This window comes from Heloderma suspectum, chromosome 2 (genome assembly GCF_057233095.1).
Source record: "Heloderma suspectum isolate Gila_16-S chromosome 2, 16-S_ref, whole genome shotgun sequence".
Taxonomy (NCBI): Eukaryota; Metazoa; Chordata; class Lepidosauria; order Squamata; family Helodermatidae; genus Heloderma; species Heloderma suspectum.
Window position 1 is genome coordinate 294478552 of NC_139459.1, and position 15450 is coordinate 294494001.

At 44.2% G+C, this 15450-nt stretch overlaps 1 protein-coding gene across 1 annotated transcript in view; it reads left to right on the top strand.

Annotated features, from left to right (window-relative positions):
• The window catches only part of LOC146354844 (fibulin-2-like), an 86890-nt gene that overhangs the window by 50752 nt on the left and 20688 nt on the right, over positions 1 to 15450 (top strand). Inside the window, exons 8-11 of the mRNA XM_084839957.1 lie at positions 913 to 1047; positions 4782 to 4919; positions 5280 to 5423; positions 14147 to 14275. Coding sequence (XP_084696083.1) covers positions 913 to 1047; positions 4782 to 4919; positions 5280 to 5423; positions 14147 to 14275 — 546 coding nt within the window. The remainder of the gene's footprint in view (positions 1 to 912; positions 1048 to 4781; positions 4920 to 5279; positions 5424 to 14146; positions 14276 to 15450) is intronic.

The window sequence follows — 15450 nt, forward strand, 5'->3', positions numbered from 1 at the left end:
GTGGTTAGCTCTTAAAAGTATGTGTTTGAATCCCGGTGCGTTCAGCCATGTTTGTGGTGCTGAATTAGGGTTGCCACCTCAGTTTTCTGACAAGATCATCGTCTTTAATACCTACATGGCAGGCAAGGTAGAACATGGCCCTCTCTGTGCTTGGAATAGCTGTACCTATTGAATTTGGCTGGTGCAGATGGGTGAGAATCTGCACCAGTGAGAATTCTGCTTGGGTCATTTTTTTTTTTTAATAAGGACGTAATCTGCAAATTTCTTCATAAGCAGCGTGTGTGTGTGTGTGTGTGTGTATGTGTGTGTGTGTATATATATATATATATATATATATATATATATATATATAATTGTGAGAGACCATGAAACTGACAGTTTTGTACATCCCTACCTGGGTTATTCTTAAGATCTGGCCAAAAGTTGTTCCTTCTTTCTGTGCTTCTATGTGGCTGTTATTCCAGGTTTCTTTATCACTGCAGTCATATATGTCCTTTCTGCTATGCTGTGCCCAGTGACTGAGTCTCTAAAAACATTCTAATGGACATGAAATCTGAATTATATTTGCTGTCGTAGCTGGGTCATTCTGTGCATGATATGCCAAGCTTGCTATCAAAGCCATCCAAACTTCTGTGTCTAATCAGTTCTTTCCACTGTGACCTCCTTGATGAATGAATCATTCAGTACAAAAATCTTAAGAGAAATATGTCTCATAACTCTACCTATAAACTGAAAGAGTTTTTAAGCTACTCTACATTGGCAGGAAACTCTGAAAATAGCACCATGTAAACATTTCCCTTTGGATAAAATAATTGATACTATATCTTTGAGAAATTGTTCTTCTCCTGCAGTAAACTTATAAGAGGTAAATTCTTTGGTTTGTAATATGCTGGCATCTGTTTCCTCTTGCAGATATTAATGAATGTGTAACAGATGCTCATACCTGTAAGAGAGGGGAACGCTGTGTCAACACAATTGGATCATTTACGTGTCTTCAGCAACTCAGCTGCCAATCAGGTTATGAACTTAAAGATGGTGAATGCATTGGTAAGGCCAGAAGTTTACAGATTTTTGAATGAGTGGTGATCTGTTTTTTAAAGCTAGGTTCATACTCTCAGGAGATATACATTACCCTATGTGTCAAAACCTTGACTCAAAATACATGTTTTTTTCTTTTGTAAACAATGCATTTAGTATAGTCATAATTAAACCAAGTTAATGTAACCCAAAATAAATGTTGTAAAAATCGTTTACAGCAATATTTACTATTACATTTATAGCCCTCCATTTTTTTAGTGGGCTTACTAAAGTCATCCAAGTCAGCTTACATGATCCGTCTCCTCTCCTCATCTCCTGAGGCTGAGAGTCAGTGACTGGCCCAAAGTCCCGCAGTGACCTTTATGGCTGAGTGGAGACTAGAACCCGTATCTCCCGAGTCTGAGTCCAACACTTTAACAACTACACCACACTGTCTCTCCAAGGGTGCAATCTTTTGGTCCCTGGAAGGGCATCCCAGGAGCCATAGGATATTGTGGTCCTCCCTCTCCATGGGTAGGAGAGGGGCCTGTGGGCAGAGGAGGTGGTCCACCCCTGGAGGTCTCTTTGTTGTAGCAGTAGAAAACTCCACCTGTGTCCTTCCTCCATTGTCGGTGCTCTGCAGGATCCAAAGCTCTTCATTTCCTGACACAGCCATGACAAGGGAGGGGCAATATGGTAACCCTGGAGATGGCATAGTAATTTCCCTCCAGCCACTCCACTCCACCTTCTCCCCTTGGCAAATCTTTGGGAGTGGTGGCTCCTCCATTCCGGATTTTTCCACAGGATTCCTCTGCAATTATTATGTAACTTAATTGCAACCTGATCCTACTCATGTTTGTTCAAAAATATATCCCACTGAATTAAATGGAACTTACCTCTGGGTAATTATGCATGGGCCTGCAGGCCTAGCATTTATATAGCAACACGGTAGAGATGCCAAAGCACTTACCCATTAATTCAGCAATACAACAGTACTGTGAACTGAAGTAGGTCATTCATTAGTGATATTCCCATCTTGCAAATCAGGGCTGAAGTACCTGATCGTCCTGATGCTTCAAAAAGGTCTTTGTGTGGAAAAAATCCAAATATCTGGGAGTGATTTTCTTCACTAGCAAGTTCAAACTCTCTCCAGAAACAGGATTCCCTCTCCCCACCCCCCGCCACCCTTTTGTTCATGTTATTAATTTAATGGTCTGGACAGTATCATTTATTCTGGGAAGGAATGAGCCCACTTCTCACACACCTCCTGCACAAATTCAATCAACACTTGGAGGCAAGTACAATCATGCCAGCTGGCTCCACCCTGACCTCTGTGTAACTGCAAGCCCTGGTCAGCCTCTCCGCATTAGGCAGAATATAAGTAAGGTCCCCATTCACCTGGTTGTACATGTGTAGGGCCTATATTCACCTTAAAGAGGCAGTCATGTGTCTGCTCCTGAAAAAGCCCAGCCTGGCCCCAGAGGTACATGGTAACTACTGGTTGGTAGCAAACATCCTCTTTCTTGGTAAAGTGCTTGAGAGGGTGATAGCAGCTGAGCTCCAGGCACTCTTGGAGGAAACAGATTATCTAGAGTCTAGATAATCTAGATTCTAGACCAGTTCCAATCTGGATTAAGGGCTTTAAGGCCTGGTTTGGGGATAGAATCATCCCTGGTTGCCCTGATGGATGACCTGCATAGGGAGAGAGACAGAGGGAATGTGACCCTCTTGATTCTCTTTGCACTCTCAGCAGCTTTTGCTACCATTGACCGTGGTATCCTCTTGGACCAGGTTGGGGCTGGGAGGCACTGTATTGCAGTGGTTCCACTCCTACCTGCAAGGTTGTTGTCAGAGAGTTGCATTAGGCAACGATATGTCACCTCTTCCCTAGCATTTGTGCAGTGGGGTTCCATAGGGTACTATCCTGTCCCCAATGCTGTTTAATATCTATGTGAAGCCATTGGGACCAATCATTAAGTGATTTGGGGCATGGTATGCTGGTCCTGTTATGTGTGTGGGTGTTATGTGTGTGTGTGTGTGGGGGGATATGGCAGGGGTCAAGTCAGTGATCATTAATTACCTTACAAAGCTATGATTTCATGGGAAGTTATTTTTAGAGCATGGCAGGGCTTCTCCACTTGCCGAGGAGCATTTCTCGATACATGGTTTCTAAAGCATCTTTAATAGGCTAGGTCATTTCAAATATAGCATATTAAAGATGACAAAGCAGGTATCTAAATGGTCCTCAAATTAATATCTGGCCTCTAGGTAGGGATGGATGAAAGTCCCTTACCTGATCCCGCAGCTTGCTTTGCGGTGGGGGGGAGGCGCTCCGTCCCTCCCCCCGAAATTCTGGCCAGGGGGGAGGCGCCCCGTCCCTTCAGCCGAAATTCTGGCTGGGGGGGAGGCGCCCCGTCCCTCCGGCCGCGAAACCTCTTCTCCTGCCGGGACACAAATGGCAGCGGCCATAGCCGCCGCCGTTTGCATCCCTGCAGTCAGCCATGATAGACTACGTAAATGTTTACGTAGCCTATCAGGGCTGACTTTGGGGGAAAAAAAAAAGTGCGTACGCAAATGGTGGTGCCCATGGGCGCCGCCATTTGCGTTCCTTATTTGGGTACGTGTAGTCTACGTAAACATTTACGTAGACTACGGCGAAAATAAGGGGAACGCTATTTGCATTCCCCTTATTTTCGCCGTAGTCTACATAAATGTTTACGTAGACTACACATGCCCAAATAAGGAATGCAAATGGCGGCGCTCATGGGCGCCACCATTTGCATACGCGCTTTTTTTTTTTTTTCAAAGTCAGCCCTGATAGGGTACGTAAACATTTATGTAGCCTATCACAGTGTTTTTTGAACATTTAGCCGTGATAGGCTACGTAAATCTTTACGTAGCCTATCACGTTTGTTGTTGTTGTTGTTTTACTTGGAAATGGCGGCGGCGGCAGCCGGTCGAAAGACCGGCTGCCGCCGCCAGGGACATTCGCACAAGGTAAGTCCCATCCGGGGGGGGGGGGCTGGGGGGGCAGAGCGTTTCTCCACCAATTTCGGGGGGCCGAATGCATTGGCATTCAGCCTCCCAGAGATTCATGGAGAAATTCTCTGACATCCCTACCTCTAGGCCTAAAATTCAAGCATCCCTATAATAAGCAATAACTGATTACTTGTTTTCATTCTTGTGCTTTTGCATATGATGTTCTATTAGGAGTAGATTAGTCATTATTATTTCTAGATGCCTTTTCCTCTTTTCTTGGCAAAAAGGCTTGATGATCCAAGAAACAACTGAAAGAATGCAAGATATGACTCTGATACCTAACAGCAGGAGGCATCTCTCTTTGGATTTTTGCATAAATTGATTTTGCTAAAAATGGGAATGCTTGGCTTCCTCATCGCTTAGCTTTCTTTAAATATTCTCAAAATGGCTTTTTTGACATGAAGTGAAAAGGCACATCAAAGTTTTAGTGTATTTAGTAAAGGGCTAGCCACAGCAGAGGTTGCATATATTTTGCTCCACGTTTGCACGTCTGTAATATAGGAAGTAATACCTTTTACAGTGGAGCTGGGTCTCTGGCATTTAACAGTGGTGATGTCCATCACTGTAGCATCTCATTGTAGAGTCACCCTCTGAAAGTGCACCCACCTAATTTTTTGAGCTTACATATGTGCATGAACAAATTGAGGAGCTCAGAGAAGCTAAATGCTGCTACAAAAGAATGAGAAAATCTTTGGCTAAATAAATTGTTTTTGTTTATGTTTAAGATATTGATGAATGTGAAAGAGGAACTCACAGCTGCAAGATAAACTTTGTATGTCAAAATACAAAAGGATCATTCTATTGTGAATCAAAGCAACGATGCATGGATGGATTTTTACAAGATCCAGAGGGTAACTGTGTTGGTGAGTTCAGCTCAGACAATATATTCCTAAGTGAATGAGCTCCAGATACTTTTATATCACCCATATTTGATCATGTTTAATTGTCTTTAAAGATGCACTATCCCCCCACTGTAAAAATCATTTCCATTAAAAAAAAATTAAAATTAAGTTAGAGTTACATAATGTTATTTTTCTAAATGTTGGCTTAAAAGATTTCATCAGCCTGGGATTTATTGCATAATATATCAAAGCCAAATGAATAAGAAAGGAATAACAGCTGGAAGATGGGTCTCTGATTAATTTAATTGCAGATACTGATGTGTATGTATATATATATATATATATATATATATATATATATATATATATTCTTTTCCACAGACATTAATGAATGTACATCACTTCCTGAGCCATGTAAAGCTGGATTCAACTGCATCAATACCGTTGGGTCTTATACTTGTCAGAGGAACCTCTTAATTTGCAGCAGAGGGTATCATTCAAGTGAAGACGGAACTCGATGTGTTGGTAAGGCTCAGATCAAGGAACCTGGCTGACTATTTGCATGGATTTGATGCATCCTTAAACTCTCATAGCTAAATTCAAATGGTGCTTTGAGATGCTTCTATACATATGCATATCCTAAATTCCCATAAATACATGGAAGGATTTGTTGCAAGCATTTTTAATGCTGGTGATGACATCTAAATACTGTTCTGGCTTGTGACAGAATACCTTCGCTGCCACCAAAAGGACATTTGCCCTCATGCTTTCCCCACTTGCTATATCTGAAGATCGATTTGAGCAAGTGAGGGTCATAGCAGGTCTGCCAAACTCATGAGGTCTTGGCAGCGAAATGCTTTACTGAATACCATTGCTTCTCACTGGGAATTACTTTTCCTCAGGTGGTATTGTCTGACAAAAGTAGTAACTCTCATCCTTGTTACCGCCAGCAGCAGGGGTGTCGAACTTGAAGCCTGCAGGCAAAATCCAGCCTACCTGGGGTCCCAGTTTGACCCTCCAGAGTTGCCCGGAGCACCAGGCCCCCTTCCCCTGGCCCCATCCCCTTTACTCCAACCATCTATCATTTGGTGGTTTTCCAGCTTTTGCACTCCCCCCCTTGTAAAAGGTTGAAATGTCTCTCTTAAGGTTTAGTGACTGGAAGTAAGGGCTTCAAGCTACAATAAACTGTTTTTTTCCTGTATTTGGACTCTATCTCTTTTGCTCACTACTGGAATGTAGCTCCTGAGAGCTTCTTGGAAATTGGATTCGGACCTTGGGCTGCAAAAAGTTCAATACCCCTGACTGTTTGGATTAGAGTTTGGCGGCAACCCAAGGGAGGGCCTTTTCAGTGGCTGCTCCCAGGCTACGGAACTCCCTCCCAAAGAAGGCTATGCTTGCCCCCTCTTTGTTATCCTTCTGCTGGCAGGCAAAGACCACTTTCTAAAACAAGGCCTTTAGTCTGAAAGTGGGTCTGTTGGGTCGGGGGACATTTTTAATATATAATTTTATTTTTTGGTAATGGTTTTGTTTTGACTGTATTGTTTTAATCAGTTTTAGTTGGTTCTGTAAGCTGCCTTGAGTGTCGTTTTTTGGGTAGAAAGACAGGGTACAAATAAAATAAAATTAATTGACCTGCAAAAGAGCCCTTAATTTTTAAAATCTGTTTTGAGCTTAGAAAAAATGTCTGTTTAGTAACTTAATTGCATGTACAATAGACAACATAGTACATTGATCATGTACTTTATCAAACACACTGATGCACATTGATAGTGCAATATTAATGGTGATGTTGATACAGTTACTGGAGGCAGGTTGGATCTTGAATTTAATTTTGTTTCCAAATACATTACATGGTTTTCATGGTACAAACATGATTGGTTGGCATGGTGGGGCAGAGGCCAGTAAGCAACAGCCATTGTTGAAGAGTGTGGGATGAACAAGTGACAGTTAAGCTTTCTGAGATTCTCTGAACATCAACTTGCTGCTAGTCTCTCCTTGATTTGTGCTCATGCTTGCAATTGCTGGTCATTTTGTGTGAACAGGACAATTATGCAATTTTTTTCCATGGACTAAAGCATGGGTGTTTACAAGCTGTGCTTTTTGAGAAAGTTACACAGTTACAAGCTGTGGTTTTTGAGAAAGCTGTGCATTTTGAGAAAATTTGCATCTCAAGAAAGTTGTGCATTTTTAAAAATTTGCGCATCCTTTAAAAGTTGCACATTTTGTGGAAGTTGTGCATTTTGAGGAAATTGTACCTGTTTCAAGCACACATTTTATGAACGCAAATGCAGGTTGATGAATTTGCAAACGTTTTTGGAGAAAATGCGCTCCTGTACACTTTTGTGATTGCAAATGACTGTCGAGTAAGAAAGTGGTAGCGATGATGAGAGAGCGGATGAGGAGCAACAGCAGCTGGTGAACATGGTGGAGAGAAGGTAGACTCACTAGGGGAGGGGGCCCACTGTGGGTGTCTTGCCCAAGAGTCCTCAAAAACCTGGAACTGGCACTGACCACTGTGGTTGTTGCTCAGTGACATCTGCTACTTTCTACATCTGCCCAACCTCACTGGCCACCAGTCAGAATTCGTTTAGAAACTTGGCATATTTTCAAAAGACAGAAATCCGAACTGTGGTCCATTTGGGAACTTTATGGTTCATTATAATGTTAGTAAGATACAGCATATGAAAGCCTTGTGCCTCTGGGCATGTAAGTGAGCCACCTCTGCTTAGAGTTTTAATGCTCTGGTATGGTTTCTTTAAATAAGGGAGGAGTACAAACAACAAAACCCAAAGACATTGTGGTTCCAATTTCCTCTTTTCTTTTGTAAGAGGCATCAGAGTGGATAATTAGGTTTCTGATTGGATTACGGTAATAGAAATAGATCATCTGGACAAGTCTTTGCAGCAGAGCTGAGTCTGTGCACTTGCTTCTTTTTGTTTAGAGAATTCATCTTCCCAATAATGTTCAATTTCTCTAATTCAGTAGATTGGTTAGCAGCACTTTCCTCCTATATTTAATTGAAAAATACTGTAGCTATCATGAAATATGGTGCACTTATGACTGAATAATGTTCTGGACCTAATTAAAGGCAGAACACGTGGGAACACGCAATTTCACAGAAACTAATCAAAGGGCTGAACAAATGAATTAATGGCAACTAAAGTTGCTAATTTGCAGCTTTAAATCTGTATTAAAATTAACTTTTTAATGCTTGCTCTGATGCAAGGAGAGAAGCAAAGACACAGAACTTTAATAAAAAAACATTCATGATTTCAGTTCTCGATTTATACATTGTTAGTCTTATTTACAAGAAGGTAGATTAGAAAAATATGGGGCCACAGTGGCTTAGTGGTTAAGATGCTGTACTGCAGACTGGAAGGTCGGCAGGTCAGCGGTTCGAGACCCGAGTGCTGTGTGACGGAGTGAGCTCCCGTCTTCAGTCCCAGCTTCTGCCAACCTAGCAGTTCGAAAGCAAGAAATTGCAAGTAGATAAATAGGTACCGCTTCGGCGGGAAAGGTAACAGCGTTCCGTGCACTTCGGTGTTCAGTCATGCCGGCCACATGACCACGGAAGCGTCTTTGGACAGCGCTGGCTCTTCAGCTTAGAAATGGGGATGAGCACCGCACCCTATAGTCGGACACGACTGGTTGGGGACACCTTTACCTTTACCTTTAGATTAGAAAAAAGATAAAACACTAATGGTCAGGAAACATTTCTAGCCATACCCAAGTTACCTATGAATTTCAACACTACAGATATTTATTTATATCACTTATTTATAGAATATTTTTCAGCTGTCTTTCCATGCAAAATGAGATCAAATCGGTTTACAAACTTATTCTCAGTGGGGTTTTGCAAGTTGACAGAAATATAAACTCATCCGATCACATGAGTAGGGGGCACCGGTGCATATGCATGCTTGTGCTCAATCTCCCAGTATTCAAGGGCATTTCTTCAGACTTGATAAAGCAACGTTCCTGATTGTGGGAGGCTTCTACCTTCATTCAACCAAATTAGTTTAAAATTCCTTTTAGACCTTCTCAGGGTCTTTAGACAAGGGCTGTGCACCGCTTCGGTCCGAAGCCCGAATAGCGAGTTGAAGCGGGCTGGTTTGGAGGTGCCTCCGTGTGGTACGAGGTGGAGCAGAATAGCAACGAAGCACCCTGGACTGAAGCAGCTCGTATACAAAGTGCCTCATCTGACTTGGTGATTTGTTCTGAGCAACACAGACAGCCTGGCACCAAAAGTATCAACTTCAGAAAATTCAGCAAAGGGTTGAGGAGGAAGAGGAAGGTGGGAAGGGAGCTTTGGCGAATGTAAACTCTAGTTGTCAAATCAGGGCTTAACATAACCCAGCAATCTCCAGTTAGAGACAGTGGTGGAGGGGGGGGGGAGATTGAATAACTGGAGAAAAACAGTTGCATTTCAGAGACACAGATCATTCTGGTGGTGTTACTTAGGGATATGAGGAATGAGAAAGCCCCCCCCCCCAGCCCCTGCTCTGCTTGCCAGTTCCTCTGCCTCCACCATGATCACCATGTTCTTAAAAAACATGGCGATTGGCAGTCTATGTGCACATAGACTTATATGCAAAAAGCACTGTGAATTGCCCAGGCAGGCAGGAGGAGGAGGTGGGGCGCACATCCCCACCATTTGCTAGCTGTCTCCTCCTCATAAGCAGGAGATGGCTAGCAGGCCTTGGGGTAAATCCACAAGCTATTTACCCTCTCAATTGACAAGGCACAGCACTCTTTCATTATAGAGATCCTGAGGGTTAAAATAGGGGCTGGTTTCCATCTTTGTGTTGGAAGAAAGTAAAGCAAGGATCCATGCAATCAAAAAGGGATCCTCATGATTTCATATGGTTTTTAAAGGGGAGACTCCCCCAAACCACCATCCAATCACAGAGCACATCTGCCTCCATTGACTGAAGCAGAAAAATCACAGATCCGCCATTTGTGGGCACAGCCATGGCCAAAAACAGGGATCCGAGGCAGGGATTCTCTTGATTTCATATGATTTTTCATACCATTTGAGGTGAAGCAGAAGATTTGGGATCTGCTGGGAAGCAGCAGATCTGAGATTTTTAGTTTGCATACTTGGACAAAGATGAGTTCTGTGCTTTGATGGGGGGGGCGGGCAGCGGGCACCCAATGTAAAAATTCAGAGAATACATATTGAATTGGGCATCTTATCCATGGCTTTATAACATGACATGCTATAAAGCCCCCAAATCTATGTTTTTTGTCACTCAGTCCATGGGCATAGATGCGCTGTGCGATATGACGGTGTTTGGGGGTATCTTTCTTGTAAAAATCATGAGTATCCTTAAGGATCCCTGCCTCAAATCCATTTTTTTCCACCATGGCTGCACCCACAAGTGGTGGATCCAGGATTTTTCTGCTTCAGTCCATGGAGGCAGATGTGCTTTGTGATTGGACAGTGGTTTTGTGGGTCTTCCCTTTAAAAATCATATGAAATCAGGAGGATCCCATTTTGATTTTTTGGATCCTCATTTTACCCAGTGCCTTTTGTGTTTACTGCTCTTTTTCCCACCACGAGCATATGTGTGTCTACTCAGAAGTAACTCCCATTGTGCTCAATGAGGCTTGCTCCTGAAATGCAGGTGCATCTGGACATTCAGGGGAAAGGAGAAAGGGAGGGAGAGGGGGGAAGCCTCTCTTATTGGTTGAGCAGCTCCTGCCAGTCAGATGATGTTCACTCCAACCCCCACCCCCACCAGGAAGTAAGTTCTGTGAAGCGATTTTTACTGGTATGGAGAACCTTCTTGTGAAGCCCTACGTGGACCACATTGCAGCAAAGCTGATTCCTTTTAAATTAAAATCCAGTACTCCTCCATTAGCTTCTCCTTCCATTCTCATGGAAACATGGCCATAGACAGCTGAGCAGGCAGGAGGCAGCGGCATGGCACTGAGAGGTAAAGCTTTTTGCTTTGAGAGCTCTTGTGGAAAAACTCAAAGTTCAGCTGCACCTAGCACAAAGAGTACTGGGCTAAACTGTCTGAAATTTGGCAGGTGGGATCCCCTCCATATCAGCAGAGAGGTTCATATATTTATCATGAAAACTTAAAAAGTTATGGCCATTTGTCTTTTCCCATGCAAGTCAATGGGAAAACGCCCAAACCAAGCGGTCCGGATATCCGAATCTCACTTCAGATCCGGAACCGAGTCAAAGCGGAGGGGGTCCGAATTGGTCTGAGTTGAAGCGGGACTGATTAGGAGTGTCCGAAGCAGCATCCAAAGCGGATCGGGGGGTCCGTGCACAACCCTACTTTAGATCTCCGTGAAGGTCTAATACACAGGAATTTGGGGGGGGGTCATGTGCACACCCCACCCCCTACTCATTTTTAGCCAATGCATGTTCAAGTGAACACCCATAGGGCTATAGAATATCCAGAAACCAAGAACAGGCTATTCAATTAGAACAGAAGAGCGAATTTTTTGTTGCACCTAGATCCACTCCCTTCGAACTGGGGGCTCAACTAATATGCTTCTGACATTCAGACCTCACCACAGGGTGACTTTTAATACATACAAGAGAATACAGTAGCCAAATTTCTTGTCAACGTTCTAATTAGAGTAGCTGCTTCTTATATCCAGAGAGGTAGATATTGCCACTAAAGGCCAAAGCAGGAATAGGTGAACTGAAAGAAAGCCAATGTACCCCTTTCTTATAAAATGTAGAGACTTTCAAATCTCTCTGCTCATTCTGCTAAAGAATATTATAATGCAAGTAACAAAATACCAAGCAGAGAAAGCTCATTGGCAGACATCCAGAAAAGCTTGTTACTTTCATCAGAGAGCAAAGCTAGCGTCTATCTAATATTATATGGGAAATTCCCTGCTGATGTCCAAGGGGGGGGGGGAATCACCCTCTATTAGTAGCAGCTTCCCACCTCCAAGGATCTAGCATAGTTACTGACCTAATGTGATAAGTAGTGTTTTTTTTTTTTTTAAGAAACCCAATGGTATTTTGGCCACAATTCAAATTGAATAAAGGCTTAGAGCTTAGTCATAATAAGGAAAGGTCAGTAGTCTAGGAACAGGTGATATTAGTTCTCTCTTAGCGGAAAGTTGTCAGAGGAGAGGAGATCAGAGTCTGTTTAGGATCCAGGTTAAAGGGATGTGGAATCTATTAAATAATCCTAGAAAAAGAAAACAAGGTAGCTCAGTCTGGCAGACTTCTGGTTATAGCAGGTAGTGTGAGAAAATGGCTATACTATCACCAAGAGGAATATCAGCATTAATATACAAATATCATCCCCCAGAAGCACCACCAAAATTTTATAATAATTGCACTTCTTAATTCTAAGTATTAAAGTATTTAATATGTGATTGATGTCTGTCATTGACAGATGATAATTGGTGTTCTGGTTAGGGAAACCAACAATGGCTGGGTTCACACAACACTCTAAGTCACACTCAGTTGTTGAGTGCAGGTTGTTGTAGAACATGGTTGTTTGCTGAGCCATGGGTTAGCATGTTGTCCAAACCCAGGACATTTTCTGCAGGGTGGCTTATTAACCACCCCGAACCACCCAAAAACAAACCATGGGTTCTCAAGGTGGCTTATTCAAGAAAAATAAGGATGGACTAAAGTCCCTTACCTGGTCCCGCAGCTTGCTTCGCGGTGGGGGGGAGGCGCTTCGGTTCTCCCCCCAAAGTTCAGGCCGGGGGGGAGGTGCCCCGCCTGGCCGAAATTCAGGCCGGGGAGGAGGCGCCCCATCCCTCGCCTCCGAAATTCAGGCCGGGGAGGAGCACCCTGTCTCCCCGGCTGCAAAATAAAAAAGTAAATGTAAAAACACACACACACACACACACACACGTGATAGGCTATGTAACGATTTACATAGCCTATCACGGCTAGATTTCCAAAGTCAGCCATGATAGGCTACGTAAATCGTTATGTAGCCTATCATGGGTGACTTTGGGGGGGGGGAAAGTGCGCATGCAAATGGCGGCGCCTATGGGCGCCGCCATTTGCGTTCCTTATTTGGGCCTGGGTAGTCTACGTAAAGATTTACGTAGACTACAGCGAAAATAAGGGCAGCGCTATTTGCGTTGCCCTTATTTTTGCCGTAGTCTACGTAAATCTTTACGTAGACTACCCAGGCCCAAATAAGGAACGCAAATGGCGGCGCCCAAGGGCGCCACCATTTGCATACACACTTTTTTTTTTTCAAAGTCACCCGTGATAGGCTACGTAACGATTTATGTAGCCTATCATGGCTGACTTTGGAAATCTAGTGTGTGTTTTCTTTTTTACATTTACTTTGTAATGGCGGCGGCGGCAGCTGGTCAGAAGACCGGCCGCCACCCCCGCCCCCGCCGAACCGCTGCCAAACCACCGCCGGGACCCGCCGCCGAGAGGGACATTCGCATGAGGTAAGTCCCATCCTGGGGGGGGGGGCGGGGGGGCAGAGAATTTCACTGCCAATTTCGGGGCCCCGAATGCGTTGGCATTCAGCCTCCCCAAGATTCGTGGAGAAATTCTCCACCATCCCTAAAGAAAAATAAGCCACACTGCATGGTTAACAAGCCACCCTGCAGAAAATGTTCTGGGTTCAGACAACACGCTGACCCACAGTTCAGCAAACAAGCCACAGTTCAGCAATGACCCATATTCAGACACTGAGTGTGTGTTAGTATGTGGTGTGAACCCCAGCTATACTTGTCTACAGGTAAATCTGATTGTATAGGGAAGCTATGGAAGTGTCATTCCTCCCATCACATTACATACTGCTATCTGGAATAGTGGTACATGGCTATAATAGGGTGGCAGCTCCAACAGTTTGAAGCTTTCATACATCATGGGTATATCTGCGTGTAGGGAAATGGTGGTTTAATAAATCAGAGCATCACAAATAACAGAGGAGAATGTTGATATAAATGTCGCTGCTTATAAGAACATCAAGGGTACAACTTCTTTTGTTGCTTGGAACCAACACAGCATGCACTCTAGGGCTGTGCAAGCTGCATTTAAACACTGTGTTTGTCCATGACAAGCATGGAACTGCATGAAACCCATTTGGCTAAAGGGAACTAGTGATTGCTAATCGCTTTTCCTGCAGCACTAGGAAAAAATTAACAGTGCCTCGGCTCCATTTTGACTTTCAGGATGCAGATTTCTTCATTCAATCCAGCTGCCTGCAAACTGTGATATTCAGAGAGTGACCATCAGCTTGGCCCACCGTGGTGAGAGTAATTGCTACCTTTTGCTTCTGTAGATGTTGATGAATGCCAGACTGGTGTACACCGCTGTGGAGATGGACAGATTTGTCACAATTTACCTGGAGCTTACCGCTGTGGCTGCAAGATGGGATATCAGTATGATTCGTTCAGCAGAACCTGTATTGGTATGTACACCACAGGAGGAGATGTTATTGCTGACTGATGAGACATAGACCTCAGGCCAGTGTTTATGTGCTGCTGTTTCCAGTGCAATTATTAAGTCCACAAACCACTAGAGCTCAAAGGAGAGAATAGAATTGTTCCTGAAACCACCTTCAGTCACAGTGACCAGCTCTTCTGTTCATGAGAAGCACTATTGAGAATATGTCCACATTTTATTCCAAGTGTGGACAGTTGATTGGGGTCAACCTAATCCATTCCTTAAGGAAAGGAAAGGTTCCTCCTGTTCAAGCACCGGGTCATTACTGATCCCTAGAGGGATACCTGCTTACGCTGGTGTTTTCATGGCAGACTATAGCGGGGTGGTTTGCCATTGCCTTCCCCAGTCGTAAATATTTACGTAGGCTAAAACGGCGAATCAAAAAGGGACGCAAATAGCGCCCGCTACGCTATTTGCGTTCCCCTTTATTTTCACCATAATAGTCTACGTAAATATTTACGTAGACTAAGACGGCGAAAAATAAGGAACGCAAATGGCGGTGGCCGTAGCCGCTGCCATTTGCATATGCGTTTTTTGGGGGGGGTTACCCAGAGCCCTCCGCGGCTGGAAATCCGGCTGCAGACAGCTCGGGCCTGGGCTGGGCCTGGCCGGTTGCTCCGCAGAGCCGCCGCGGAGCACAGCCAGCCGTCGAGGATTCCGGGGGGGAGGAACAGATCGCCTCTACCCCCGTCGAGGATTCCGGGAGGAGGGATGGAACACCTCCCCCCCACCATAAACGTAATCTGCGGAAAGGTAAGTGACTTTCGTACATCCCTAGCTCAATCCATTCCTTACCCATAAGTTAAATGTTCTCTCTCCCTCTCCTTCCCTCCCTTGCTCTCCCTCCTGTGAATTGGGTTGAATCCAGGATCTGCCTTCTGTGGTTGGAAGGGCTCTCCTCACAGAAGGTGTTTCCACCTGATTTGGGGGGATCTGCTCTCCCCACCCCACCCACCACAGCTGACCTCATTCAGTAGGGTCCCCTGACTGCTTGTGTAGCATTTTCAGGGGGCTGGATGCACTGCTGTGGGGAGGAGAAGGCAGGCAGGTCCGCTTCCACCAACCCAGTTGCACATGCCTAAATCTGGATCCTATCTATCTATCTATCTATCTATCTATCTCACTAAATATTTCGATACT